We start from the raw sequence: 27093 nt of genomic DNA, 5'->3' as shown, positions 1-27093 counted from the left end.
TACATTTCCCAGCATCCCAGGGGAGTGCCCAGGGGACCACAGATCCCAGCACACCACAAAGAGGCCCAGGGACTACAAATCCCAGCAGTCCCTGCGCTCCGGTCTTCTGTAACTTAGACTGCACTGTGCCGCGCAGTGTGCGCAAATTCATAAACCCGCTGGCAGAGTTGGTGGTTTCTGAATCCCGAGACTTGAAACCAGGCGGGAAGACCCTTCTCAACCTCAAGAGAAGATGACAGCCCACAGAGAGTTTACTTCTGTTTACATGGAACTCAGAAAGCTTCTGCAAATCATGGTAAGGCTGCAAACAACAAACAAAAACACCGATTAAACCATGAAAGAGAATATAACAAAATGACTTACTTAAATCGTGCTTGTTTGTTGGTCTGAGGCATCTTTTACGTGTTTTGCAGGGGTTTCTGGTGTGTTCTTGCTTTGAACCGGGAGCGTTATGGGATGTATACTCAAAATATCAATACAGAAAGGGACTTTAAAGAATTTGCTAATCCAACCCCTGTTGTTTTTACGTATAAGGACATTGAGGCCCAGAGGGGCGAAGAGATTGGCCACAGATCACAGCAAGTTGGGGCAGGTTAGAATTCGGCCCTAAGTCTGCTGACTTGGAGTCTGGGCTCTTTGCACTACACTAAGGAGGTGATATTTTTAGCAGCATGGCAATGTGATTATTATTCTTTTTTTTTTTTTTTTTTTTTGAGACAGAGTCTCACTCTGTTGCCCCGGCTAGAGTGAGTGCCGTGGCGTTAGCCTAGCTCACAGCAACCTCAAACTCCTGAGCTCAAGCGATCCTCCTGTCTCAGCCTCCCGAGTAGCTGGGACTACAGGCATGTGCCACCATGCCCGGCTAATTTTTTCTATATATATTTTTAGCTGTCCATATAATTTCTTTCTATTTTTAGTAGAGATGGGGTCTCGCTCTTGCTCAGGCTGGTCTCGAACTCCTGAGCTCAAACGATCCGCCCACCTCGGCCTCCCAGAGTGCTAGGATTACAGGCGTGAGCCACCACGCCCGGCCGTGATTATTATTCTTGATGAACAGTTTTCCCATCCAGAGTTGAAACACTCAGAGGTTAGGTAGCATTTATTTGGTGGATTTCCTGCAAGTGAGGGAATGTGATATTTGTTTGTCTTCAGACTAGATAGGACTTGTTTTGTTCTTTCTTTGTCACTCAAGGTGACATTTAATGTGATTTCAGGAAGTAGGTAAAATTGCAATGTAAGCCATGGTTTCCTTGGAGACCTCCTATGTCCTTTCCTTGGCCTTCCTTCCTCTTCCTGTGGTCCCTTTCACCCATCTGGGCACCCATCCAATTTTTTCTTCCATGTAATTCAACAAACATGTTTTCAGCTTCTGTTATTTGTCAGGCATTAAGTGGGTAAAAGCTGAAAGACACGGTCACTGCCACCAGGAAGATAACTTTATTTAGGGAAATAAGGAGACTCCACTGTGATTTAAGATGAAGTGTAATAAGTTGGGTAAAAGAAATGACATCAGAATGCTACCGAGGCCCTGGTGGAGAGGTTTATTCCAGCTGGCAAAACTTTGTGGAGGAGGTGGCATTTGAACTTGAAAGATAGGTAGGATATTTTTCTTTTTTTTTTTTTTTTTTGAGACAGAGTCTCACTCTGTTGCCCGGGCTAGAGTGAGTGCCGTGGCGTCAGTCTAGCTCACAGCAACCTCAAACTCCTGGGCTTAAGCGATCCTACTGCCTCAGCCTCCCGAGTAGCTGGGACTACAGGCATGCGCCACCATGCCCGGCTAATTTTTTGTATATATATATTTTAGTTGTCCATATAATTTCTTTCTATTTTTAGTAGAGACGGGGTCTCACTCTTGCTCAGGCTGGTCTCGAACTCCTGACCTCGAGCGAGCCACCCACCTCGGCCTCCCAGAGTGCTAGGATTACAGGCGTGAGCCACCGCGCCCGGCCTAGGATATTTTTCTATGTTAAAAAAATGTTATCTTTAAATTTTTTTGTTACTAGGATGTAACACGCATACAGTAAGTGAACAAATTTCACATATGTATACACTCCTGTCCTCACTACCCAAATCAAGATATAGAACATTTCCAGGACACCTTGTGCTTCTTCTCAATCAGTATTTTGTCCTCACATCTGAAGATAACCACTCTTCTGACTTTATCACCATAGATGTTTTTCTGTTCTTGAATTTTACTTAAATGTAATCATAGAGTATGTACACTATAGTATGTATCTGGCTTTTTTTATTCATTGGTGTATTTGTGAGATTCATCCATGTTGTGTGTAGATTTTTCTTTTAATTGCTGAATAGTCTTCCATTGTGTGTGTATACCACAATTTATTCTATTGTTAGTGTGCATTTGAGTTAATCATTTTTGGACTATTATTAACAAAGATGCAATGAGCATTATTGTGTTTCTTTTTGTGGACAAGGGCACACGTTTTTTAGGAGAGGGGATATACATATGATCAGTGATAGTAGATATTGCCAGTTTTCCAAAATGTTTATACAAATTTTTGCCTTTACCAGCAATATAAGAGAGTTCTAGTTGCCTATTATGCTTTTCAACACAGGGTGTTTGTTGTCAGTCTTTTTAATTTTAGCTATTCTAGCTAAAGGTGGTATCTCCTTAAGGTATTTATTTATATTTTTTTCTGATGTTTTGAGCACCTTTTAATATGCTTATTGGCTATTTGAATATCATCTTTTGTGAAGTGCCTGGTCAAATCTTTTCCCTACTTTTGAAAATTGGGCTGTGTGTCTTATCGATTTAGAGTTCTTTACATAGTCTGGATGTGGAGTTTTTTGTCTGATATATGCTTCGTAAATATCTTTTCCAAGGCTGTGGCTTGTCTTTTCACTCTCTTACTGGTGTCATTTTATTTTTATTTTTATTTTTATTTTTATTTTACTTTTATTTTTAAGCTCTTACTGGTGTCATTTTAAACAGAATTTTTTTGTTGTTTTTTACAGACAGGGTCTTGCTATGTTGCCTATGCTGGAGTACAGTGGTGTCATCATAGCTCACTGCAACCTCAAACTCCTGGGCTCAAGCGATCCTCCTGCCTCAGCCTCCTGAGTAGCATGTGCCACCTTACGTGGCTAATTTTTCTATTTTTTTGTAGAGATGGGGTCTCACTCCGTTGCTCAGGCTGGTCTCAACCTTCTGGGCTCAAGCGATCCTCCCACATTGGCCTCACAAAATGGTTGGATTACAGGCATGAGCCATTGTGCCTGGTCCAAAATTCTTAATTTTAATGTGGTGCAATAATTCAGTTTTTTCTTTTATGGTTAGTGGTTTTTACATTGAATTTAAGAAATCTTTGCCTCTACAGTTGGTAGGGTTCTTGCAGGCAGATATGAGAGAAGAACATTGCAAAAAAGAACACAGAGCAAGTGTGAGCACAGGCCTGGTGTCTGAGAAGGAAGGTATGCTGGACATGGGAGTTTGGGCTGTGAAGGGGATGGGGGTGAGACACAGCTGGAAGAGTTAGGAGGGAGGCACACACTATGAAGGTCTTTAACTGCAGCCATGGAGTCTGCACGTCATTTTGGAGGAAGTAGAGGCATTGCTGGAATATTTACAAAGTCAAACTGAACTCAGTTGTCTTCCTCCTGCTCCCAAATTTGCCGTCTTCCACAACCATGTTCACTTAACACCAGCTCCAGACAGTTCTGGCCTCCCGGGCCAGAATCCTAGATGATATCCTCATTCCCTGCCTTTCCCTACATTCAACTGGTCATCAAGTCTTATAGATTCTATAGTCTGAAAATCTCCTCTGAAGGCCCTGACTTTACCACAATGCAATATGTCAATGTTACAAAATTGCACTTGTACCCCATGAATATATACAAATAAAAAATAAATGGGAAAAAACAAAGATCTCCAGCAATGTCCCTGCTTTTTTATCTTCAACTGTCACTACCTTTGTTCAAGATCTCACAATCTCTTATCTGGAATAAATCAGTCACCTCAAGGGTTTCCGTGCCTCCAGTTCTCTCCACATCCAAATCCATTCCTACAGCACCTAGCATGATCATTCTAAATTGTAATTATTCATACCTGTTCTCAGCTTAAAAATCCAAATAGTCCCCCAGTACCCTTAAGATAAAATAAAATTCCCTTCACCTGGTTTATGGTCTTTTGTCATTTTTTCCAGATTCAACTCAAGCCTTATCTCCTTTGGAAGGCTGCTCTAAATCATTTCTTCCCAGGGTACAGTCAGGAGAGCCTTATCTGTACCCCTAGGGTGCCTGTGACAACCCTCTGTCACAGCTGTGCAGGCCTGTTTCTCCCAAGGGGCTGTGAGCTCTCCAAGATAGGAACTTTGCTGTACTTAGGTTTTTACTGGGTATAGTACCTGGCATGTGGACTCTAAAACCCTGATGACCTGACTCCAGCTCTGTACCCCTCACTTTTCACCCTTGAACCCTGGATTCAAGCCATTCCAGGTCTCTTTCTGCATTAGTATGTGCTGCACAGTGCAAGCTGTGACTATGGTCACTACTCCCTTTTCTTCCACTTTTTGCATGGAAAATGCCTGTTTTTTCTTCCCCAACCTATTCTCTTCTGTGCTTCCAAAGTTTTGTCATATCTCTCTTATAGTACTTAATACATTGGCACTTTGGAGGGCAAGAACCTTGGTTTATCTTCATGGAAACTTTTAGAACATAATAGGTGCTAAAGAAACTTTTTGAATACATGAATGAATTGGTTGGTGCTAGGCTCCTTTGCACCTGTTCTGATTTCTGCACTCTAAGGCACAAGAGGCAAATAGGGCGCTTGTCCTCATCTTCAAGACCTGAAAGTCTGTGGTGTATACTTTAAAAGAATCAGTTTAAGTGTTTAGTTATGAGGCATCTCTTAGCCATCTTCCCAGTGGAGTTGGTAAACACCAAATGCAACGCTACGAATGACATTTTGGTCACAGAACCATTGTTGGCTCAACCCATCTCTTGCTTATTTTAAAGCATCTTCTGAATAGAGGTCAAGAACACGGTCTTTGGCTTCAGATAGCCTGGGTTTCAAAGTAGGCTTTACCACTTACTGACTTTTGGCTTCTAGGCTTAATTAACTCACTTGAAAAATGGGACTAATATCGCAAGCCATAGTTATGAGAATTCAGCGAGATAATGCATGAACAGCACCTGGCACATGGAAAAACTCTCAATAAATGGTAATTATTAGGTTTAACATGTCTCCGTACTCAGGGGTAGCGCAGTTGCCATAGGGAGCTCCTGAAAGAGAAAGCTCAGCCTAAGGGGGTAGCTTTGGGCATAGGACGGTGATGGCAACAATTGGACCGTAGTACCGCCAGGCCACATTCCGCTCCTCTGGACCCTCGCCACCCGCCTCTCCGCCCAATTCCCGGGCTGCAGCCTCTTCCCCGGCCCCCGCCCCCCTGGAGGTCCCAAGCTGTGAACGCAGCGAGGGAACCTTGTGTGGGCGGAACGCAAGTGCAGTGGTGGGAGGCTTCCGGGGGAATCACACGGGCGACGGGTCGGCGGAGGCAGAAAATCACCGGACGCCGGGCCGATCATGGACGCTTGACAACCTGCGGGCAGTCGCCGGGAGGCCGAGCCAGCGACTAAGAGGACCAGGAGGTGGCACGGGCAGGTAGGGGCTGGCGAGAGGGAAGGCCGCGCGGGGCCAGCGCGCCAGGCTCGGCCAGACTGTCCTGCTTCGCGCCAGCAGCCAGGAAAGCCAGCGGCTGTGCCGCCCCGCCCCCGCCTAGGGGAGCGCGCCCCTTGGCTCTTCACTCCACGCCGGCGGCCCTGCTCGCAGCACACCGCCCGCCCAGAAGTCCACCCCAGCTTGTGACCCTCACCTTCAGCGCTGTGGCTGACCTCACTCCTCCATCTCCCCAAAGCTCCCCTTTGCCCCGCTCGAGTCCATCAAAATAGCGCCCTCCCCCCGATAGGAATTTATCTCCGTTCTGTCTTTAGACTCTTCCTCCGGTCTCCAGAAGAAAGCGACTAGCATCGTCTCCTTACACTCTCTGACCTCACAGGCTTTGCTTCTTAGGCCGAGATCTTTTGGAGGGACCGAAGTTTATGTCCAATTTCCTACCTCTCTCCACCCCCCGTCTCCTTCCATTCAGTCTCTTGGCTGAGATCCCCATCTGACTCTTCACACATGTCCACTTGGAAGGGCGGTTTTGTTTCTCTCCTCCTAACCGCCACCTACCTGTAGTCATCCCCTTCTTCTCCCCCACCCCCCTTCCTCCTCTCACTCTCTCCTCTTCTCCCTCCTCAGAACCCTTTGTTTCCTAGCACTTTTTCTGTTTCTGACAGGACCTTTTTAGGTAACCCTAAGTGAGGCAACATACTTGTTTCTCTAATTCTGTGAAAGGGCTACCCATCTGTGTGCCTGCCTCCACAGGAAAACGTAGGGGTTTTTTTTTTTGGACTAAACTATCCTTTAAATTGTTCTTTGCTTCACTTTACTATATCTTTTTTCCTTCATTTTGTTACACTGCCCCAATATGTATTATTCTTAGAGGAGAAATCTCTTCTTATATGGGACTCCTATAGAGTATGCAGTGTGTCCACATACACTTGACCTGTAATTAGACGACACAATTGAGAGACCCTTCTGTACCTTATGTCTTTGGGCTGGCAATACAATGTCTTCATTGTTTTCCCACATCTTTTTATTGTTTTCTTGAGGTTTTGTACAAGTTCTGAAGTCATTTGGTAAAATGTCACATATCAGAAGGAGGCCAAATAGAGGGATTTTTCCCATGGACTTACACAACATGTATTTTCTTAGTTTGAATATGTTTCTGTTTATCTTTCAGAATGATCCTCCCCTTTTCCTATGCTTAAGTGACTTATTTGATTAAATGAGCCATCTTTCTTGTCTGCTTTTTGTGTCTTCTTTATCTTCATCTGCCTATAGATGGGATTCTGATGACACAGTGGAAGCTGTAACTGATTGCTTTTGCTTACATCTGGTGCCTTGTGTATGGGCAATATCATCTGTTTCTTAAGCAGGGTCTATAAATGAGGTGGATATAAAACAGCTACCGAAAAACTCCTGCGTGTTTCTTTAGGTCCTGTTCAGGTTTAAGGACTTAGAAGGTGTTGCTGCTGGGAGAGAGGCAGATGGGGATGAAGTGACTTTCACAAAGTGTATTGCAAACCTCAGAATGGAGGATGAGCTCTCTTTAACTCCAGGTTGAACAGAACCCATCTCACAAAGTGGTAATTGTATATGGACTCAGGAACTGTTTTTTCTGTATGAACACTATAAAATTAAAGTATTCTTGTGTCTGATCCAGCATTAAATAAGCATAGACTTTGCAAAGGAGAAGGAAGAATGACTGACACACTTTTCTTTTGAACAGACTTCAAGGCCAGAGAATGGCAGGTGAACAGAAACCCTCAAGTAACCTTCTGGAACAGTTTATTTTACTAGCCAAAGGGACCAGTGGATCAGCCCTCACTGCTCTTATAAGCCAGGTGTTGGAGGCTCCTGGAGTATATGTCTTTGGAGAACTGCTAGAGCTGGCCAATGTGCAGGAGGTAAGAATGGTTTCCAAACAATTTCTCTGTCTTCTTTGTTCTAAGCCTTTCTGTGATTCTCCAGGTTTCCAAGGAATTTCAGTGCTAAAGTATCACAAACCTGTGAGGTACCCTGTTGAGGGAGGAATGGGAATTAGTGGGGCAGAGGAAGAGATTAAGGATGATGTTTTGGGCTCCTTTCATTCAGTATTTTCATCTCAACTTGGGTAAAATTAGATTGGGTTGCCAATAATCTGAAAGATAGTAAAAAAAATCAAATTGATCCTGATAAATTAGAAAAGTAGTGCTATAAGCATGGACGGATGTTTAATAGGGGTAGTTTCAGGCAGTCTTAGGGACAAAAAACCTCCAGTGCAATATAGATCAGGAAGATACATAGCAGAGACTTACTGTTGTTGAACATGAGATGGACATGAATAGGAGTATCTTGTTCCTGTGGAAGAGGGCAATGTACTAAAGTAGACATGTTAAAAGATGTGACATGAAAAGCTGGGAAGTAATCCATTTTGCTTTGTTTGCTTGCTTGTTTGATTGTTGGTATTAAAGCCTTGGGTACCCAGTTTTGGTCATTGTATCTGAGAAATGAGAAGATCTGTTAAAGAATGAACAGATGGAACATAGATGTGAAGCAACCTATACCTTTCAACCTCTACTTCCCACTTTGAATGCCTTTATTTATTTATTTATTATCTGAGAAAAATCTATGAGCATTTTTATTGCTTTTTGCAGGGAGTGGTGCTCAGGAGCTTTTGGTGGATTGGTGGGGCAGGCCCCTTCCTCTTACCATTGTAGGCTTCTGGGTGTGCAGGTGGTGCTGGCGCTGTAGATGTCCACCATGCACAGATTTGGGTGGTGGCACTCCTTGCAGATCATATGCTAGATGCTGCTTGGAGTGGGCCTGGTGTTCTTGTTGGTAGTGGTTTGCATGTAGTGGATGGCCAGCTTTCACTGGGTGGTTCATTACCTTCATGACCACTATGACTCTTTTGCTGTTGGCTGCTGGCTCCACACCCACAGCCAGTTTTAACAGTAGTTGCAGTGAATCAGCCGGTTGTAAAAGAAGGAGTAGCGGCTCTCGGGTTATTAGGCTTGGTGCTGTATGTCTGCTTATTCCTCTTATCAGGAAACTGGAGCAGTTCGCCACAGCCATCCGTCGCAGATGCTCACACATGGCTCCTCTCCCTGTGATGGCCAGAGATAAAAAGAGCCACTTTTACCTTTTAATTGTAAAGCTTTGTTTAATGTCAGTATTGCTTGCTAAACTGGCTCTATGAGAATAAAATCTGTTGTGCTTACCATTGTTTCCTTATACTTGAATACATAGCCTAACACACAGTAGGCTTTCAGTAAAAATTTATCAGAGGTGAAAAATGAATTCTATGAGGGAGATTTGAGAACTGGATTGAAATGAACTGGGTTCATTTTTTAACAGAGGAGATAGCCAAGGGGTAATATGTTCCTTCAGGTTCATGACTGGCCTGAATGAATATGCCAAGTGGTTGTTTTGTAACTGTGGAAGGTTAGCTAAGAGGAGATAGATGAAAATTAAAGCCAAAAGACCTTATTGAGTTAGGCCAGTGGGAGAAGTTTTGGAGTATTTGCTCTAGAGAAAATAGTCTGTTCCAGCTTGTTTTGTAATTGTCTGTCTGAAAGATGAGGCCTAGATTTGATGGTCTTTACCAGGTCTCCACTACCTCTGATTCAGGGATCTCAGGAGGGTCTTAATAACCTGAGAAGGTAGATTGAGGTATTAGGATACTGCAGTTCTCATTGGGTTGTTTGGCCAATTGCCGTTATCTTCCCACACTTTGTGTTTTTCCATATGTGAGCTGGGAATAAGCAAGTTGCTGTTCAGTGATCTGAAATTATGGGTGCAGTTCTTGGAACCTTTTTTAAAAAATGGCTAAAATTAAGTAGTATTGCTATTGTTGTCTGCAGAATTCCACTTGTTATTCCTGTTTAGACTTTACTGAGTTTGATAAGTTGGAAGAGTAACAGCATGTTTGTGAGTCAAGAAAACCACCCAGTTAAGGTAATTGACGGCAGAGCAGTTCTGGGCAGAACAGTGGCTCTTTCATTTTCCTTCTACAGATGGCTCTCTGCCATCAGCATCAGTGAAGAGTAAGTAATTTTAATGAAAATTTTTATTTGGGGCAGCTTGATATCCTGGTTTCCTGTCCCAGGCTGGCTTTCTGTCACGCCTTATGCTGTGCTAATCTCTCCCAGGGTTCATAGTCCACATGTAGTCCTGAAACTTGGAACCAACCCTAAGCTTTGTTCAGTCTGAGGTGATAGTGGTTCAAGCTATACCTGCCAAGCTTGTGTGTAGACAGGGCTGCTTCAGTCTTTGTTTTAATGCAGAGGGACTCCTGAGAAAACTTGAACTGCTTCCAGTGCTTAATGCTGTGTGTGTGTGTGTGGGGGGGGGGTGGCTGGGGGCGGGTGGAGAGAGAGAGAGAGAGAAACAGTTACTTGGGCATGCTATGTGTAGCATAAAACATAATCCTAAGTGAGAAAAATTAAATTTGGGGCTTTAATAATCTTATTTATCTTTTCCTAAAGAATCAGAGAGTTGGAAGGAACCTCAGGGGCCAACTAATCAAACAGTTCACAATAAATGGCCATGGCATCTTTGGCACATGATCATCTGTTTCCTATTTGAACACTACAGTGATTGGTAGACAGCTTGATCTGTGGTGAACTTTTTTTTTCCCCCTTCTCAGCTTGCAGAAGGAGCTAATGCTGCTTATTTGCAGTTACTGAACCTGTTTGCCTATGGAACATACCCAGATTACATAGGTGAGTTGGTTAAGATTCTTTAAAAGACTTGTCTTAATGATGTTGCTCAGTTTGGAGATCATTGAGGTTTGCATATAAAGCTTGGAGGTGGAGGACTTCTTGACCTGGCTCTTTCCCATTTTACTGTGTTCTGTAGGTAAGCTCACAAAAGGAATTTCCCTCTTACCTTTTATTTCCCAGTGGGTAAAATGAGAACTGAATGTATGCTTATCCATAAATGTAGGCCTTGTTTTTATTTTCCAGATGAGATTCTTTTTTTTTTTTTTTTTTTTTTTGAGATGGGGTCTTGCCCTGTCACCTGGGCTGGAGTGCAGTGTTGCTGTCATAGCTCGCTGCAGCCTCAAACTCCTGACTTCAAGTGATCCACCTGCCTCAGCATCCTGAGTAGCTGGGATCATGCCCGGCCCAGATGAAATTCTTGAGGACTGGTATTTGTAGGGCACTTGGAGCGCTGTGGAGTGTCAGATACCTACTTGTAACGTATCTCAGTGTTTTAAATATTATCAAAATAATATCACCATATTGAAGAAAATTTGGAAAATAGATTTTAAAAAAGTCATTCATAGTCGTACCTCCATTTAACTACATTAGCTAGCATTAGGGTGCTGGACTTTATGCTTGTGTTTTCTATTACATAGGTGTAATTAGATTATCCAATTTTATGTCTTGCTTTTTCCTACTTATTTCATAAGCATTTATCCATATTTTAAGTCTTGTAAGTCTCTTTTGTAGGGCATTTGAGTCATTTTAAATTTGAATCTTAAATATCAGGAATGAGGTACTTGAATGTGCAAACATTAACTTACCTTCCACCCAAACCAATTTTTTCTGGCTTCCCTAGTTTTTTTTTTTTTCAGTGGTATGACAGTGGCCTGATACTCAGGGGGTTCTTTGCTATATCCCTGTACTCACTGTTCACATCTGCTTACTCTGCTGCTGTCAGACTAGACAGTTTGCCACTTCTTGATACACGTTTTTTTCTGACCTTTGCTTTATTCCAGTGTGTCCTCTGTTTCCATCCTCACTTACTAACCAGGCAGCATTGCACAGACTCTGGAACCAGAATGACTGCATTTATATTCTAGCTCCATTTTCCTAGTTGTGTGTCCTTTGGTAAATTAAATAATTTTATGTGCCTCAGTTTCCTTATCTGTAAAATGGGACTTATTGGTCCCATTTTATATATAATATAAATTCATTATCCCTTACCTACACTCATTGAGACTAGATGTTTCAGAATTTAGAATTTTGGTGACTTTAAAAAGGTAATATGATGCATATGCTTTTTTATGTAACATTCCCAGAGAGGTGTGGGCAACATCTGTAGTTAATTACATTCATAATTTTGCAGCAAGACAAGTGAATGTTCACAACTAGTGGGATAAAAAGCCTGCCTCAGTTTAGGTCAGGAGTTGCCACCAGATGAATTTCAGGTTAAGAAAAAATAATCAGTTTGGATTCAGCTTTTTAAAATCCAGAATTCTGGTTAAGGTATTGAGGACACTTGGAATCTATCTCGTGGGGTTGTTGTGAGGTTTAACTGGATGTGTGTATGTACATCTGGATCTGTTTGTAAAGCTTGCTGTATATGTTACCTGAGGCTGCTGCTCTTGCTATTGTTATCATTACTGTTATTATTAAAATGTCAGGGCTCATTTCAAACTCCATCTCTTCCACAAAGCCTTTATTTTCATCTTCTGTACCTCCCAAATGAGATTGTATTCTCTCTTTCTCTCTCTTTCTCTTCCCCCCTCCTTCTCCCCACCTCCCCTTTTCTCCCCCTTCCCCTCCCCCACCCTCAGGTAATTTGTACCTTTCTTCTGATAGTTTTGCCTTGCATTTGTGGCTATCAAAACATCTGATTGTAAGACTGAGGACAAGTCCAGGGCCATTGAGTTGCACAGCTCCAAGTGGTTGGTTCCCTTGGAGTTGTGCAACACAGCAGCCCTGACAAAGCCTATCATATTCATCTATTTATTTTTTATTTTTTTTGAGACAGGGTCTGACTCTATTGTCAAGGCTAGAGTATAGTGGTGTCATCGTAGCTAACTGCAGCCTCCGACTTCTGGGGTCAAGCAATCCTCCTGTCTCAGCCTCCCCAGTAGCTGCAACTATAGGCACATACTACCACGCCTAGCTGATTTTTTTATTTTTTGTAAAGATGGGGTCTTGCTGTTGCCCAGGCTGGTCTCGAACTCTTGGGCTCAAGCGATCCTCCTGCCTTGGCCTCCAATAGTGCTAGGGTTACAGGAGTGAGCCACCACACCCAGCCCACATTCATCCTTGATTTGCCTTAAGACAGAGCATCACACATAACAGATGCTCGATGAAGATGTCTTGAAGTTAATTGAAAGTCACAAAGGACACAAATAGTACTCTTTAAGATAATTGTCACATCATTTTGTTTGTTCATGCCTGGATTTTCAGGAGACTAAATGCCTTGTGTGTAGAGACTGAATGTCTTCATCTTTGGAAGTACAGGGTCTTCCAGGGAAGACAGGAGGTGCTCACAGACTATTTGTCCAATGAATAAGTGCAGAGTCATGCCAGTGATTCAGTAGTAGAGTTGGTTTGGGGAGTTGGTGAGCTTATTCCATAAAAGAAATCCTAATTTTATTTTGTATCTTGATTTTTGTGGTGGGTGGGACTGAGCAGCCAACAAGGAAAGCCTGCCAGAACTGAGCACAGCTCAGCAGAACAAGCTGAAACATCTTACCATCGTGAGCTTGGCATCGAGAATGAAGGTATGGACTTGAAACCCCTCCTGTTTTCCTCCTCACCCCAAGTCAAGTGTCTCATTAGCATCAATAAGGGAGCTCCCAGCTACACACAGTAGAGTCACATAATGAATGCGTAACATTTGCTTGGCAAAGGAAAAAAGAGGGAAAGATAATTAAAATGGTATAGACAATTCCTGTCCATTTCATACAGGAAAAGTATGCCCAGCAGTGATTATGAATCAGCAGGTCTTAGTTCTGGCATGTCATGGTGCCTCTTGTGGTGTGAGCATTTGCCTTGCTAATGGGAAACTGCTGTTTAAAGATACACAGTTTTTTAAACAGCAAGGTATCTCAAGACAAGTGAATAACTTCATCTGTTGCTCAGTGTGCAGGAGACTGTGCCCATTCTGGAGGAAGAATTTGCTATGTTGCACTTACTGAGAGGTAGATTTTTAATATTCTGCCTTTCTCTGGGATTTTCAAGGTTAATTACTCTAATTGGAATTTTACCTTATGTGCTGACTTTAGACCCTACCCTTCTATAAGATACCAGCCAGTCTACTGTATCTCCAAATTCCCTGCCCTAGTTGGTTTAGAAGAAGCCTTTCAGTCAGCTGTTCACAGTCATTAATGACGAAGGCCCAGATTTGGTTAATTTATAGTTGATTTTGGCTGTTTACCTAATCCCAGCCTAAGTGTCTTAAGTTTTAGTGGGACTATGCCTTTGAAAAAAAGTTTTTTGTGTTTTCTCTCTGTGATACAACTTGAAAATATATATTTGTTTTTGGATTGGCTTTTCAATTGTTAAAATCATTTTGCCTGATCTAATGATAAATTTCTGATTCTCAGCCTGGCGTTTCAGGTAGCAGGCCTATTTTGTTGGGAAATGAGGACCTGACCTTTTTTCTTGTCTTGATCATGGACTTCCCAAGTGTAGTAAAGAGTAGGAGTGACCTCTTTCTTCATTTCTGTAACCTGTCTTTGTAAGCCCACCTACTGCCCCTGGATATCACACCTTTAGCCATAGAAAACCCTTCTAGGTGTGTTTGCTGTTACTCTCTTCTCTGTATATATCTTCCTCCTGTCTGTTCATACAGATTTGATCACTATTAATTTCCAAACTGGTAGTCATGTGTCAGAAGATTTGCAGAAAAGTGTATATTTAGATATCCTCTTGTCTTGGAGTCATGCAGAATACTGGTACGGCCCAATAAAGGACCATAGTTGGGGAATTAATGCTATTTGCAAGAGTGAGAAAACAAATGCAAACTTCAGGATGACCTCTGAGCTGGCAGTTCCCACTGGCCACCTATAGATGGAAGTGCTGGCCTGAAAGTTTTTTGCTTGTACTCTGCTGGGTAAGCAGCCAGTTCTCTCCTCTAGTGTCTGGGGTCTATTGGAGGTTTATGATGGTCCGGCATTTTTTGCAAAGTCTACAAGCTTCCAGAAGGTGGCAGAATGGCATATACTGAGCATTTCCCTTTCTCTCCTCTGGAAGGAGTTTTTAGAATCTCCAAGGATGCTCCAGCACATGAAAGCTGAAGGCTGGGCAAAGTTCAGGAGGCAGAAAACCAGGAGGATGCTTTCCTATATGCTATGGCGTCTTGTTTGGGTCTCATAGATCTCACAGTTCACTTATCCATCTTTTGTTGCCCTAGATATTAATAATTACCACTAGTCTGCATGTCCCAAGCAAGAGGCAGCTGTTGGCTATGTGGGTAATACCTGCATTTTCATTAATGCTTGCCAGATGGTTTTTATAACAATCACATGGCCTCATCTACAGTGTATCCCCTACTCCGTGCTGCTGAAGGACCTGGAGATGCGGAATCTCCGGGAACTAGAAGACCTCATCATTGAGGCTGTCTACACTGACATCATCCAGGGCAAGCTGGACCAGCGAAACCAGCTGCTAGAAGTGGATTTCTGCATTGGCCGTGACATCCGAAAGAAAGATATCAATAATATTGTCAAGACCTTGCATGAATGGTGAGGCTGAAAGAAGGAGAAGGATATCTAGCATGCCCTTTGTGCCTCTGCTTGCAAAAATGTGATCTCTTGGTGTCAGCTGAGGGTTTGGGGTAGGCCTTCCTTGTGACTGCCTGGGAGCTGGGGCCTTGGGACAGTAAGCCAGAGAGTGGGGCTGCACTTGTGATTACAGCTGTGTGGTGACAGGAATCACTTCAGGCCTCCTGGCACCTTGGTTGTAAGATAGTTCTTGTCTTAAATGCAGCTGGGGGCTCTTTAATAGTGGGTTGTAAAATGCCCAGGGTTAGCAGGTAGAGCCTCTGCATCCTAGCTGTGTGATGCCAATTCTACACTTTCCAAACTCAGAAAGGTCAGTGTTTGGAAGATTTTTTGGGTAAGAGAACTCGTGTTCAGAGCCAGTAACATATTGGGCTAGTATTTGTAAAACACTGTGAGGGATATTGAAGACAAGGAATGGGTTATTCTAATTTGGAACACAGACACACACAGAATATTTCATAACTGTATTTTGGTTTATAAAAAGAATTGGGACATTTGTGGGTCCTCTGTTTTAATGGAATTTGTCATTTGCAAGAGCTGTCACACATTGTACAAGGATTTATTATGGAGTGATTTAAATGACTTGGGGCTTGTAAAGCCAGATGGACTTAGGTTGGAAGGAGGGCCAGGATTAGAGTATAACTGGAGGTGAGGAGAGTATGTTCCCAGGTGGGCACGTGGCATGTCGGAGGTTCTGAAGCAGGGCAGGCAGGCTTCGTGCAGAGGGAGAGGAAAATTGTTTTCTCTAAAACCAACTGAATCTCTGGCTTATCCAGCCCAGCTTTGATTCTCTGGGGTCTAATGCCCCCTAAGTATCCCTTACTGAAGCTGCTATTAGACCCAGGGCATGTGCTGCCCACTCCTCACCCCAAGTTCTGTCCCAAGTGTGGCCCCAAACACCTTCCGTTTACAACATCTGACACAAACAGAAACTTTAAAAAGATAATGTAAAACAATTAAATCAGAATAAACAGGAAATAAGCTTAGAAAATATGGCTGGGTACAGTAGCTCACACCTGTAATCCCAGCACTTTGGGAGGCCAGTGCAGGGAGGATTGCTTGAGCCCAGGAGTTTGAGCTGTGATCACACCACTATACTCTAGCCTAGGCGATAGAGCGAGACCCTGTCTCTTAAAAAAATAAAAATAAAAAAAAAAGGAAAATACTTCTAATGCGAAAATAGTCTGGCACACAAAATCTAATTTCTGGTTGTACTAAAGTTGGCTTTCCTATTGTGTTTTTGAGATGGCAAACACAGTTTTCACATCCACAGTCATTTCTTGTTTTTAAGCCCCCAATATGTTTGACCCAGAGGTGCCAGACTAACTCTTATCCCAGGACTTACCCTGTTGCCCAGGCTGCAGTACAGAGTGGCATGATCATAGCCCACTGCAGCCTGAAACTCCTGGGCTCAAGTGATCCTCCTGCCTCAGCACTACAGGAGTGAACCACCACACCTGGCTAATTTTTAAATTTTTTGTAGAGGTGGAGTCTTGCTGTGTTGTCCAGGCTGGTCTAGAACCCCTGGCCTCAAGCCATCCTCCTGCCTTGGCCTCCCAGAGTGCTGGGATTACAGGTGTGGGCCACTGCACCTGGCCTACTTGTAGAGATTCTTAAAACTCATGTTTAGGCACTGGAGGTAGATTTGAAACAAAATTGTTAGGTAGAAATGTACCACAAATGTGGCCAAATGTTTACAACTATTAGATATTAAGTGGCGGGTATGTGAATATTCATTATATTATTCTTTCAATTTTTTTTGTTTTAAAATTTTCAAAGTAAAATGTGGGGAAAATAAATTAATGAGGGGTATGGCAATTAGGAAGTAACTTAAACTTCTGAGAAAAGGGGCAATCTCCAAAATAGGATGCTTTCAGAAAATGTTTTTTTCTGTTGAGAAAAGTGATTACTTAGTGCCATGTAAAATCTCTTCTACTTCCTTTAATCTTACATGAAGTAGAATCATTTCCCATGTGATAGAAAGGTTAGAAATTAAACCTGTATTCTAAGAAACTACCTCCAAGCCACAATATTTATCTCCTTATATCCTGTGGTATGTATTTAGAAATGCTTGTCTTTTGGAAGGAGTGAAGGGGCAAGAGCCTTGTCAGAGGGAGTATGAAAGGAAGTCCCTACAAAGTGCTGGGGAGGGTTGTTGGGAAGGGAGATTTCTGAGGCTGGAAGAGACTTCCCAGGCCTTTCTGCAGCTTAGGGCTGGTTTTATCCTTTGTAGGTGTGATGGCTGCGAAGCAGTTCTGCTGGGCATCGAGCAGCAAGTTCTGAGAGCCAACCAGTACAAAGAGAACCACAACCGAACTCAGCAGCAGGTAGAGGCAGAGGTAAGGAAGGAAGGGAATGTTTGTTTTTTCTGTAGGGTGTACCCGTTTATTCCTTTGCAGTGTTTTTGTGAATCTTGGTGTACGTGAAACAAGCGGTCACCAATAAACAGGCACTAGGCTAGCTACTGTGAGTCAGAGATGAGTATGACATGGCTCCTGCTCTTGGTGTTCTCCATCTCCTTTCTGATTCCTGTCTGCAGAGGGTGATCAGGCTTGGAGAACAGAGAATGTTGTAGTTTCAGTACACATGCACTTTGCAGCTGTAGGGCAAAAGAAAACAACTTTAAGAATGGCTGGAAGGGTGGTAGTTACTAGTGGAGTGGAGGGAGGGGTAAGTTGGGCAGAGGCACATGGGGCTTCAAGGCCTGGTGGTGTTCTACTTCTTAAGTTGTGTGGTACGTAGTTGTTGTGCACAGTGTTCATTTTATTCCTCTTCTCTAAACTGTACCTGCCTATTATAAACTTTCAAAATGCATGATATATTTCATACTAAAAAAAGAAGAAAGGGATAAGATGTGTTGGATGAGATGCAAGTGAAGATAAGAGGGTATGGTTTTAGTGACACCTGGTTGTTCAGGACACTGTTAGTCTCCTGAATGGATGCAGGCCTTTGTGTTATGGGCATTTGTGTGCTTTGTAGCCTGACATGAGAAGTGACCTCAGAATTTGTTTGGCCCTTAATACCAGAAGCATTGATCTTTGTTAGCATTGGAAGTCCTTTTCTAGAATGGATAGGTCTTAAAGTGTTAATGGTATTTAATGAGTTTTAAAAATCAGGTGTCCCAGAGTGTGGCAGAGTGGGTCTCAGAATTCCAGCTAAGGAGCATAAGAAATGAGTATATGTGCCTTTCAAAGGGGGGTTTGTGAAATTTGATGAGTTCCCCTACACTGGTATATGTACTCCTCGAAAATAAAACCTATGTCTTATTTGTCTTTGTAAGACCAACTCCTTGTCCCAGGCCTAACCTGTAGTAGGTATTCAGATGTTGAACTGAATGTTTCTGGCACACCATCCATGTATGTATGTCAGTGGACTGCTGAGCTGTGCTTTTCATGAGCTAGAGCTAATTGATTTTGAATACACTCCCCTCGCTTATATACATACACTCTGTGGATGTTCAATGCACGGTCTATTTCTAATCCTACTTCTAGCCAAGGAAATATGAGCTACATTTAGTTTAACATCAGCCAAAAGCAAAGAAAATTAGGAAAATTATCCGCCTGCTTCTCTGATAGGCTGTGCAGTCACCTTCTTGTGATGGTGGCCTCTTCTCTGACCTGGGATTGAGGTCTGAGCAAAGTAGGAAGGGCTAACCACTCTACTTTCTGTGTCTTCTTTCCTATAAATCAAACCCTGGAAAAAAATGAGGTTTGGAGGCTCACCACATCCTGCCTAACCTTGGGGTAGCCTGTGTGTAACCAATAGTCTTTAAACTTGCTGGGAGCATTGAGAGGAGCCTGGTTGCTGCTGCTGACTGGTGTGGTAGGTGGTGGGTTGGCATTGTGGTATTAACAAAGATGAATGATACTAGTTTTATTACAGTTTTGCACTGTTCAAGTTTATGTCTGTGACAAATGGCATTGCACAAAAAAAAGTTTGGCTAATGTTTGAGGCACACCCTGTAGTTACACAAGAGTAGAATTTTCAAATCATGGTTATTTAAAAAGAGATCACACCAGCACATGTGGATTTGTTATCAGCGCCCCACCAGTGGAAAACACAGCTACCCCTGCTGGCAGAGCCTGATGCTGCTGGCAGGTGGTGGTAAGGATTTCAGTTTAAGAAAAACAAATCTGAGGGAAAGGCCAAGGCCATCTCCACCACCAATTAAAACAATCTGTTGACTTAATAGTCTTCTGGAAAATCTGGAACAGACGAATGGGCAGAGGGAGAGAGCACGGTCAAAGCTCAGAGCCTTGTCGGTTTTCCCATGCCGTGAACGCATGGTCTGGATACTCAGTGTAAGGTGCTGATCGTGCCCTGCTTGGGGCACATGGAAGGTACTCATCTAATAGTTAACTGACTTGAAAAGAAAATAAATCTACAAAGAACAAAGATAATTTGTCATATTCTGCTTGTATTTTTGCTTCTGTTACCCTTGGCCTAACTTTTTTAGCCATTTTCTCAACTGAGTTGGTGATCTTTTCTTTATTCTTCAATTAGATCACTGTTCTCAGAGTGAAAAACTCTATATCCCCTCTCCCCTCAATCTTATAACAGCAGCTTTCTTCTGCTGAGTTGTAGCTTCAAGAGCCCTCCTTAATGAAGTCAGCCCTATCACAGACTGCCTAAGAATATTCTCTCCTTTAACCTTTCATAGAAGTAACACATTATTGAGTTATAGTTCCAGCATACCTGGGGAGATAGAACAACAATAACGTTATGAGTTGTTTGATTATCTCTGAGCAGGCACTCTGGAGGGGAGGTAAAAATTAGTCATAGCATCACAAAGCACCTCTTTATTTAAATTTGATTTTAGAACATATTTTTGTTTATATTTGCATGTGCCTATGTCTGATGTTCTATGGAATGTTAATATATAGCTATTGCTACATTTACAAAATAGGCTATGTTCCAGTCATGTAGGTAATAAAGCCTAATTAGACAAAGTAAGCTCTGTTTTCCATTACGTGGAAAATCCCCCAGAAATTAAGTTAGTGACAGTCTTGGGGTTTGTTGGCTGGTATAAGTGCACCAAAAGTATGCCTCCTGGTATCTCTTAGAGAGGGGAGCTCTCCCTCTCCCAGTTCTCCTTTTCTGTGTAGCACTTTTGCAACTGTGGACTGCCTTTCCTGTTGCCTGCCTTTACTTTGCCCCACAACTGAAGGATGCTTTCCTGCCCCAGGAAGCTCTTCACACTTCCTTTTGCCTAAATATTTAAGGCCTCTCATAGAGGATTTTTGCTGGCGAGCAAAATCCTACTTGAAAATTCCTGAGGCCCATGTCTTTCAAGGAGCTTGACAGACTCTAGGTCATCTGGGAGTAAGTGGGATGGGGATGGCCTATAAGCAAGCCCACAGAAGGAAGAAAGTCAGAAGGGACCAGACCAAATTTAGGGCAAAGAAGACAAGCATGTGGGGATGATACTTGTCATCAATCGAAGGATGGCTCTCTGGAAGAGGAATTAGACTTCCTAAGAAAGTCTACAAGGCTGAAATAGGTTCCATTGATGGACCTACCTGGGCAGCCAACCTGGAGTCCTGGAAGGAGCTAGCCACACTTGTGCCCACCCAGCTGTTGGAAGAAGGTTGACTCTTAAGAGTCCCTTCAATTATGTGAGTCTGTCATTGGTTCAGTAGTCTCCTTTGTGAGTTCTGCGTGTTTGAAATGTCTAACAATAAAGCTGACTTGAGCCAGGTGTCTCTAATAGAACCAATGTGAGGGCCACAGCACTCCCCAACCCAGGCCGACTCTTTCTGGAGGATAAAGGGCTCATTTCCTAGGCTTAAGAGACACTTGCCCAAGAAGCCCTCTTTTCCTCTATGGGTTGTTTACCTTATGCCTCAAAGTGGTAACGACTGTAGAGCACTGAGATTTGTTGGTAGTCTTCTTGAAGGGGTAAGACACGTACCCTGAAACACAAAGGAAACAGTGGTATGTGAGGCGATTAGAGAGTGAGAGGAGCTGCCAGGCAAGTGCAGGTTGAGGGGAGGCAGGTCAGTGTGGGCGGGAGTGGTTGGGCAGGTTGTACGGAAGAGGTGCTAACTCTCCAGGCAGGGCCAGAGGGGCTGAGGAGGAGTTGTGCCCTCCTTGGGGTGCAGGAGAAACAGAAAGGCAGAGATGAAGTGAATGATTCCAAGTGTGGTGCAGGGGACTGGCGTGGCATGTGTTGAAGAGTGGGAAAGGAAGGTACCAGATCTTGAGTGGTGTTTCAGAGCTAGAGAAAACCAAGTTTTTCCCTGGGCCAAGTCTGATTTCTTTTTCTTGCATACCAGGGTCACTGAGCACCCAAAAGAACCTTTTGAGAGAGCACTTTCTACAAGAGGAAACTGCTTAAAGAATTATAAATAGGCATTTGAATGAAACAGGAGAGTGTCCATGCTTCTGTCTACTTAATTGCTCAAAAACTTTTGACAAGATCCAAAATCAAAGGCTTTTACATAGAATTGAGTCACCGTGAGATGGGGAGGCTGCGTTATCATGATGGCAAGTGATGGTGGGGAGTGATGGTATAGACAGGAAGCAGAGGATCAGTAAGCTTCCTGTGGATGGAAATGGTAACACACAGGCTCCATCAGGAACTAGAGTGAGAACCGTGAGTTCACGTTATTGTAAAGGAAGATGACATTGGAAATGTTGAACGTTGAAAAGATTAAGAGTATATATAGCAAAAGCATTGGGGGTTGTTTGAGCTGGTTGGGTTGCTAAGAGGCGACAAGGTGGTGAAGGTGCCATTGGCTGAGTTTGCTCCCTGGCAAGCAGATCAGGGACTGGCCTCTCAGCCCAGCCACAGATGCTCTGAACCTGAAGCTAGCCCAAGTCACCTGAGGCCACTATAAAAAGAGAAATGCCTGTTGTTACTTTCTGATAGGCCAGTAATGACTTTATGCTACAGAAACACAAGTGTAACAGATTGAACATATGTTCATTATTTTGGGATTGATTAAATGCTTTTTCCTTACTCAGGTAGGGGTTATGAGACTGTCAGTAAATCTAATATATATTAAATGAAAGAATCAATATAGAAAACTATTTGTAGTATAAGTTGATTTAGTAAAAATTATTACACAAATAACTTGAGGAAATAAGGCTATTGTTTATGAGCCAAGGTGAAATTAAGGACATTTTTTGGTTTTATTTTTAAAATTTTTAATAAAGCTGTTTTGCTAAACGGGAAAGGTAATTATTTGCTGGAAAGATACTATTTTTGTAAATATAGGCCTTGTAACAAAAACTTGTTAGTTTTCTATTGTCTCATTTGATTAAAATTTTGTCAGGTTTTGGGGAAACCTTAAAACAAGTTCCCTCAGATAATAGTTTAAATTCAAGGATCTTTTAACACTTTGGAGGTCAGAGGTAATTGACATGCAAAGAAATAAACTTAAGTCATGCTCTTACCTCTTATTAAGATTTTAATTAATTTTCCTGATACTTAGCATATCAAACTGGAGAAGACTTGGAATGTTATTTTGTAAAGCAATGATAACCTGAGAAATCACATTTTTTAGTCTCTCCTTCATCACCATTAGAATATGCCTTGAAGTAAAACAAACAAACAGTGACAAAGACTCTTTTGTAAGAGAAAAAGTGGTAAGTCAGCCACTTGCTTCAAATTCTTTACTCACTTACTCACCAAGTGACTTTACTGAATAAGAGATACAGAAGCAGCAGTGAGTCACCAGGGAGTCACCAGGACGGTTGGGGGATTCCCAGGTGGTGGTTTGCAGTCTGACGGGACACTAGATAAACCCAGGCTTGACTTAGACTGCCCTCCACATTGATGGCCCCAGCCCATAGTCTTCTGTTGCTCTTCTTTTAGAAAGGATACAGTGTTGATTGTGGTTACTGCAATTTGGAGCATGGCTGTTTCTCCCATCTCAAAACAACAACAACAAAAAACAACCTGTAGCCTAGGCAAGGTTGATTGTGCAGATGATGGCTTCACTCCAGGAACCTAATTTTTGTCTCACTCTCGTAGCATTGCTTCATCTCTTCATTTGGCTGTCTCTTACTCAAGATTCTGATTATTCTGACTGTTCAGAACTTTTGACCCTGACAACTTTATTCTTGCTCTGTAGAAGCCAAGCCTCCTGCATCCCAGAGAACAGGGAAGCCCTCAAATAGGCAAGGCCCTTCACTTTTATACCAACAAACATATGCCTCACTCTGCACCAGCTGTTTCTTTTTCTTCTGGCTAATGATTTTTTTAAGAAGGCTAATATTTATTTGACTACACAACTCTTCCCTCCCACCTCCGTCCCCTTCCTGCTTTTTTTCCCCTTTTTCTTCTTTTCAACTTGCTAAAGAGCAAAGGTATGAAAGATCCATTAGAACTGGTGTCAGGGAGTGTGTATATAAACAGGTACTCCTGGAGTACCTAGTTGGTAAAAGTGCAAACTGGTGCAATCACTTTTCAGAAGGCCATATAACAATACTGATTCAAATGTAAAATGTATGTCCACTTTGATCTGGAAGGCTCACTTCCAGGAGTATGTCTCCATAGATGGTCACAAAAGTTTGCAAAGGTAAACGTAGGCTGTTAATAGTAGCACCGAGAAACAAACTGGGAACCAATTTAAAAATTGGAGAACGTTTATAATAGAGTAGTACACAGGTGTTACAGAGAATATGTGTTCTGACATGGAAAAATATTCAGGAGCTTCTTTGTTTGTTCCCCTACTTCATTAAGTGAGAAAAGGTAAGCTGCAAACAGTGTGATAGCATTTTGCTAGTTCTTTTACGACATTTTCTTCGTTTATCACTTAGTTGGCTGAACTTCATCTTCTACTTATTCAGCAAGATTTCTTGGAGCTGTATTACTGAAATTCTTGTGAAAATATTTGTGGTTTTATACATGAATAACAGCTGAAGATAGAATTCTTGGGTCACTCTTCCTTTTTCTAAGGACATTTTAGTCACTACTTTCTTTCATCTTTGGTGTTGTACCTCTTTGCCAAATGGTTTACTTCTACTTGTTTCAACCAAGAAAGCGTTTGTTCCACTATTTTGTTTGACTTATTTCCATGTCTTCCACGAGTAGTCCATGCTTGTTTCTCCTCACCTGGATTTCTGATGATAATTTCGGATTTTCTTGTGGAGGATTTTAGCTTCCTCTCTGTGTGGCCCTATTATAGTGAGAGCAAGTTTTGGTGAGTTTCTGGTGCTTACGGGCTGAGCACACCAATTCTGTATCTCCCTCCAGGTTACCAACATCAAGAAGACACTCAAAGCCACGGCATCTTCCTCAGCTCAGGAGATGGAGCAGCAGCTGGCTGAACGGGAGTGTCCCCCACATGCTGAGCAGAGGCAACCCACCAAGAAGATGTCCAAAGTGAAAGGTCTGGTCTCTAGCCGCCACTAGGGCCGGCTGGGGCAGCTGGCACTCACCAGGCCTGGGTCAGGTGGGGAGGGGACACCAAGGGCCTATTTTCTCCCCTCTCTACCTGCAGTGAGTTCCAGACCTGCCCACCCCCTCACCAGCACCTCCCCACCCTGTTGGTACTGTTCCAGAAAAACTGTTACTCCTCTCCCTCACCTACTTCCTCCTTCCCCAGTTGTTCCCTTCAGACTCAGGGGCTCCACTGATGCCATCCTAACAGGGTCAGACACTGCCCAGCTTCCCTTCAGGAGGTTCTTGTCTCTATGTAAGGGCTTGTCTCCCTCCCAGTTTTTCTTTTGCTCCATGTCATTTTGTCAGGCTGGTCATAAGCCAGAGGTAGCTTTAACCAGCCCCCAGGGATGACTGCGGAGGAGACCCTTCCCTAAGTAAGGAGGGTTGTTCTTTCTCCAGCCCCACGTACCACAGTACCCAATGGTGCAGGCCATCTCTAGCCAGGTTTCAAAATGGTTCATTTCCCCTCTCCTGCCTTATCCCTTGTTGGCAGCTCCAATTCAGGCCATGGAGGGATGTGATGCTGGGCTGTGTTTACTAAACCTGCGGGTTTTCAGCCTCTTATGCCCAGCTCTGATCTCTCATTAGTTGGGAGCACTGGGTTGACTAACCTCTGGTATCTGAGCAAAATGGGGGTGCTGTGGGTCTGCTGGGTGGCAGAAGTTGTTTCCTTCAGCTTGTGTTCTCTGCTGGCTGCTCTTCCTGCTGCCTTTGACTACTCAGCCTTGTTTTTGGTGTGTAGGCCCCAGCTCCCCACTGGGGCTGTCTGCCAACACTTGCTCTCCCGAGACCTTTAATTCCTCCCAGCTGCACCTGGGGTGGGGATGGTGGTGCCGAGGCCCCTGTCTGGCGAAGGACCTGTTGCTGCTTCTGTCTGTTTCTTTCCATCCCTCCTTGGCTGATGCCCCAGAGCCCTCTGATGATCGCATTCTCCTGGCAAGAGAAAAGGACTTAACTAGACTTTCTGAACTTGAACAGTTTCAGGTTATATTTTAATTTTTTTTTTTGTACAGGTTCTGATTCTAATACATTTCAACATGCTTTTTCCCCCTCGTGTCAATATTTGTTATAGACTCATTGCCGGGGACTTTTCACCTGGTTGGAGGGTGGCATGTGTGTATGTGTGTGTGTTTTGTTTTGTTTCTTTAAGGGGAGGTGGAGGTCCTGGACTGATATTAAAGTTCATTGAGGAAAAAGCACATTTTAGAACAAAAAAATAAAAGTGTAGATTTAATGTATGTGACTGTGGAGCATGGGGTGGCATAGCTGGTGGATCTTGAGGGGCTGGGATTAGGGTGGTTCAGGGAAAGGTGATGCTATGTCAGTACCATGGTTAAAAAATGGAATTTTCCTTTTTCTAAAATGTCCAGCAACTGCCTACTGTTGATTGAATGTTAAAGTATTCTTGTTTCCCTTTTAAGCTGGCCCATGTGCCCAAATAACATTATGCCCAACTGGAGAGTTAAGTTTAATTCCCAAAGTATGTTTCATGAAACCCCCTGTCAGAAACTCTGTGGAAAAGGGGTTCTGTTACATTAAATAAATTTGGCACTCCCTGCATCCCATATCCTCATTGGAAATTCATTGTTAAGGTCTCCGAGAAGTCCTGGGTGAGGAAGCCTGTGCCACACTCATTCACCACTAAATCCTTTAGGGGACTAACTAGTGGAACACATTTTGGGGAAATTTTGAGAAAAGGATATTTCTCAAAAACCCTGAGAGAAGCTGAACAGCTCGCACCCTTATAGGTTTTTCCAGCTATTCGTTCTAGACCCAAAATAGGCACATTTACTCTCAGCAATTATCTTTTATCCAGTAGATGAGGAAAGGCAGCTTGACTTGTATGAAATGTGTAACCATTTGTTCTTTGGCTGCCCTAGGGAGCTATAGGGTCATCCTTTTCCATGGTTCTGCTGCTTCCTTAAAAATTAGGATGGTTGCCAGGCATGGTAACATGCAGCTGTAGTCCCAGCTGCTTGGGAGGCTTAGGCAGGAGGATCATGAGTTTGAGCCCAGCCTGGGCAAAATAGCAAGACCCTGCCTTCCTCCAGCCCTTCAAAAAACAATGATGACAATAATATTAATAACACATTTGTAAAGTGCTTTACAGAGGGTCTTCACATACAATAAGTCATTCAGTCCATCCCATGCAAACAATCTGCTGAGGTTGGTACGGGTAAGTATTAATACAATCGTCCTCACTACATATGAGAAAACGGAAACCCAGAGATTCAAAGTGCCCTGATGGTAAGTGGCAAATGAGGACTCCTAGATCTCCCAACTGATACATTCTGCCTTCTTTTCTGCATTGCATTCTCATTTAGAATCTGCTCTTCACACTAACCCTTGGTAGCTCTCTACCTACGTGTTCCTCTGAGGGCTCATCTTGCTTTTACCTGACACCCTGCACAGCTCAGTGTCTGCTTCCCAAACCCACCCAGCCACTTGATAAGGAAGCAGAGAGTATAGGATTGGAGGCTCCAGAAATTGTGGGAACAGTGGCCCAGCCGGAATGTTCGTTGTTCCACTGGGATTCTGGCTAGAGGTCTGGCCTCCGAGCTCTGTAGTTTCCCATCTGGCACACTGTGATAGCTGCGCTCAGGTTGGAAATGGGCAGAGGTGTTT

At 43.1% G+C, this 27093-nt stretch overlaps 1 protein-coding gene across 5 annotated transcripts; it reads left to right on the top strand.

Moving 5' to 3' along the window:
- Positions 1–79: 79 nt before the first annotated feature.
- On the top strand, positions 80–27093 carry COPS7B (COP9 signalosome subunit 7B). Of its 5 annotated transcripts, none has more exons than XM_069466085.1 (7): positions 80–295; positions 7353–7530; positions 10254–10329; positions 12985–13073; positions 14836–15038; positions 17311–17416; positions 24280–27092. In XM_069466085.1, the coding sequence occupies exons 2-7, from the start codon at positions 7369–7371 to the stop codon at positions 24436–24438; spliced, it is 795 nt and encodes a 264-aa protein (XP_069322186.1). In that variant the 5' UTR covers positions 80–295; positions 7353–7368; the 3' UTR covers positions 24439–27092. The 5 variants fall into 5 exon arrangements, with proteins under 5 accessions (XP_069322186.1, XP_069322195.1, XP_069322202.1 ...); XM_069466119.1 differs by lacking the exon at positions 80–295 and adding an exon at positions 5504–5620; XM_069466094.1 differs by lacking the exon at positions 7353–7530 and having other exon boundaries at positions 139–295; positions 24280–27093.

The sequence above is a fragment of the Eulemur rufifrons genome, chromosome 1 (genome assembly GCF_041146395.1).
Source record: "Eulemur rufifrons isolate Redbay chromosome 1, OSU_ERuf_1, whole genome shotgun sequence".
In the NCBI taxonomy this organism is placed as follows: domain Eukaryota; kingdom Metazoa; phylum Chordata; class Mammalia; order Primates; family Lemuridae; genus Eulemur; species Eulemur rufifrons.
This window is presented reverse-complemented; position numbering and strand designations above follow the sequence as displayed.

What these genes read in the sequence shown, in the direction of transcription:
- COPS7B (XM_069466085.1), top strand. Translation starts at nt 7,369, where the DNA reads ATGGCAGGTGAACAGAAACCCTCAAGTAACCTTCTGGAACAGTTTATT. An exon ending in AGCTGGCCAATGTGCAGGAG is followed by an intron (nt 7,531 to 10,253) that starts GTAAGAATGGTT and finishes CCCCCTTCTCAG; the next exon opens with CTTGCAGAAGGAGCTAATGC. An exon ending in GTCAAGACCTTGCATGAATG is followed by an intron (nt 15,039 to 17,310) that starts GTGAGGCTGAAA and finishes TATCCTTTGTAG; the next exon opens with GTGTGATGGCTGCGAAGCAG.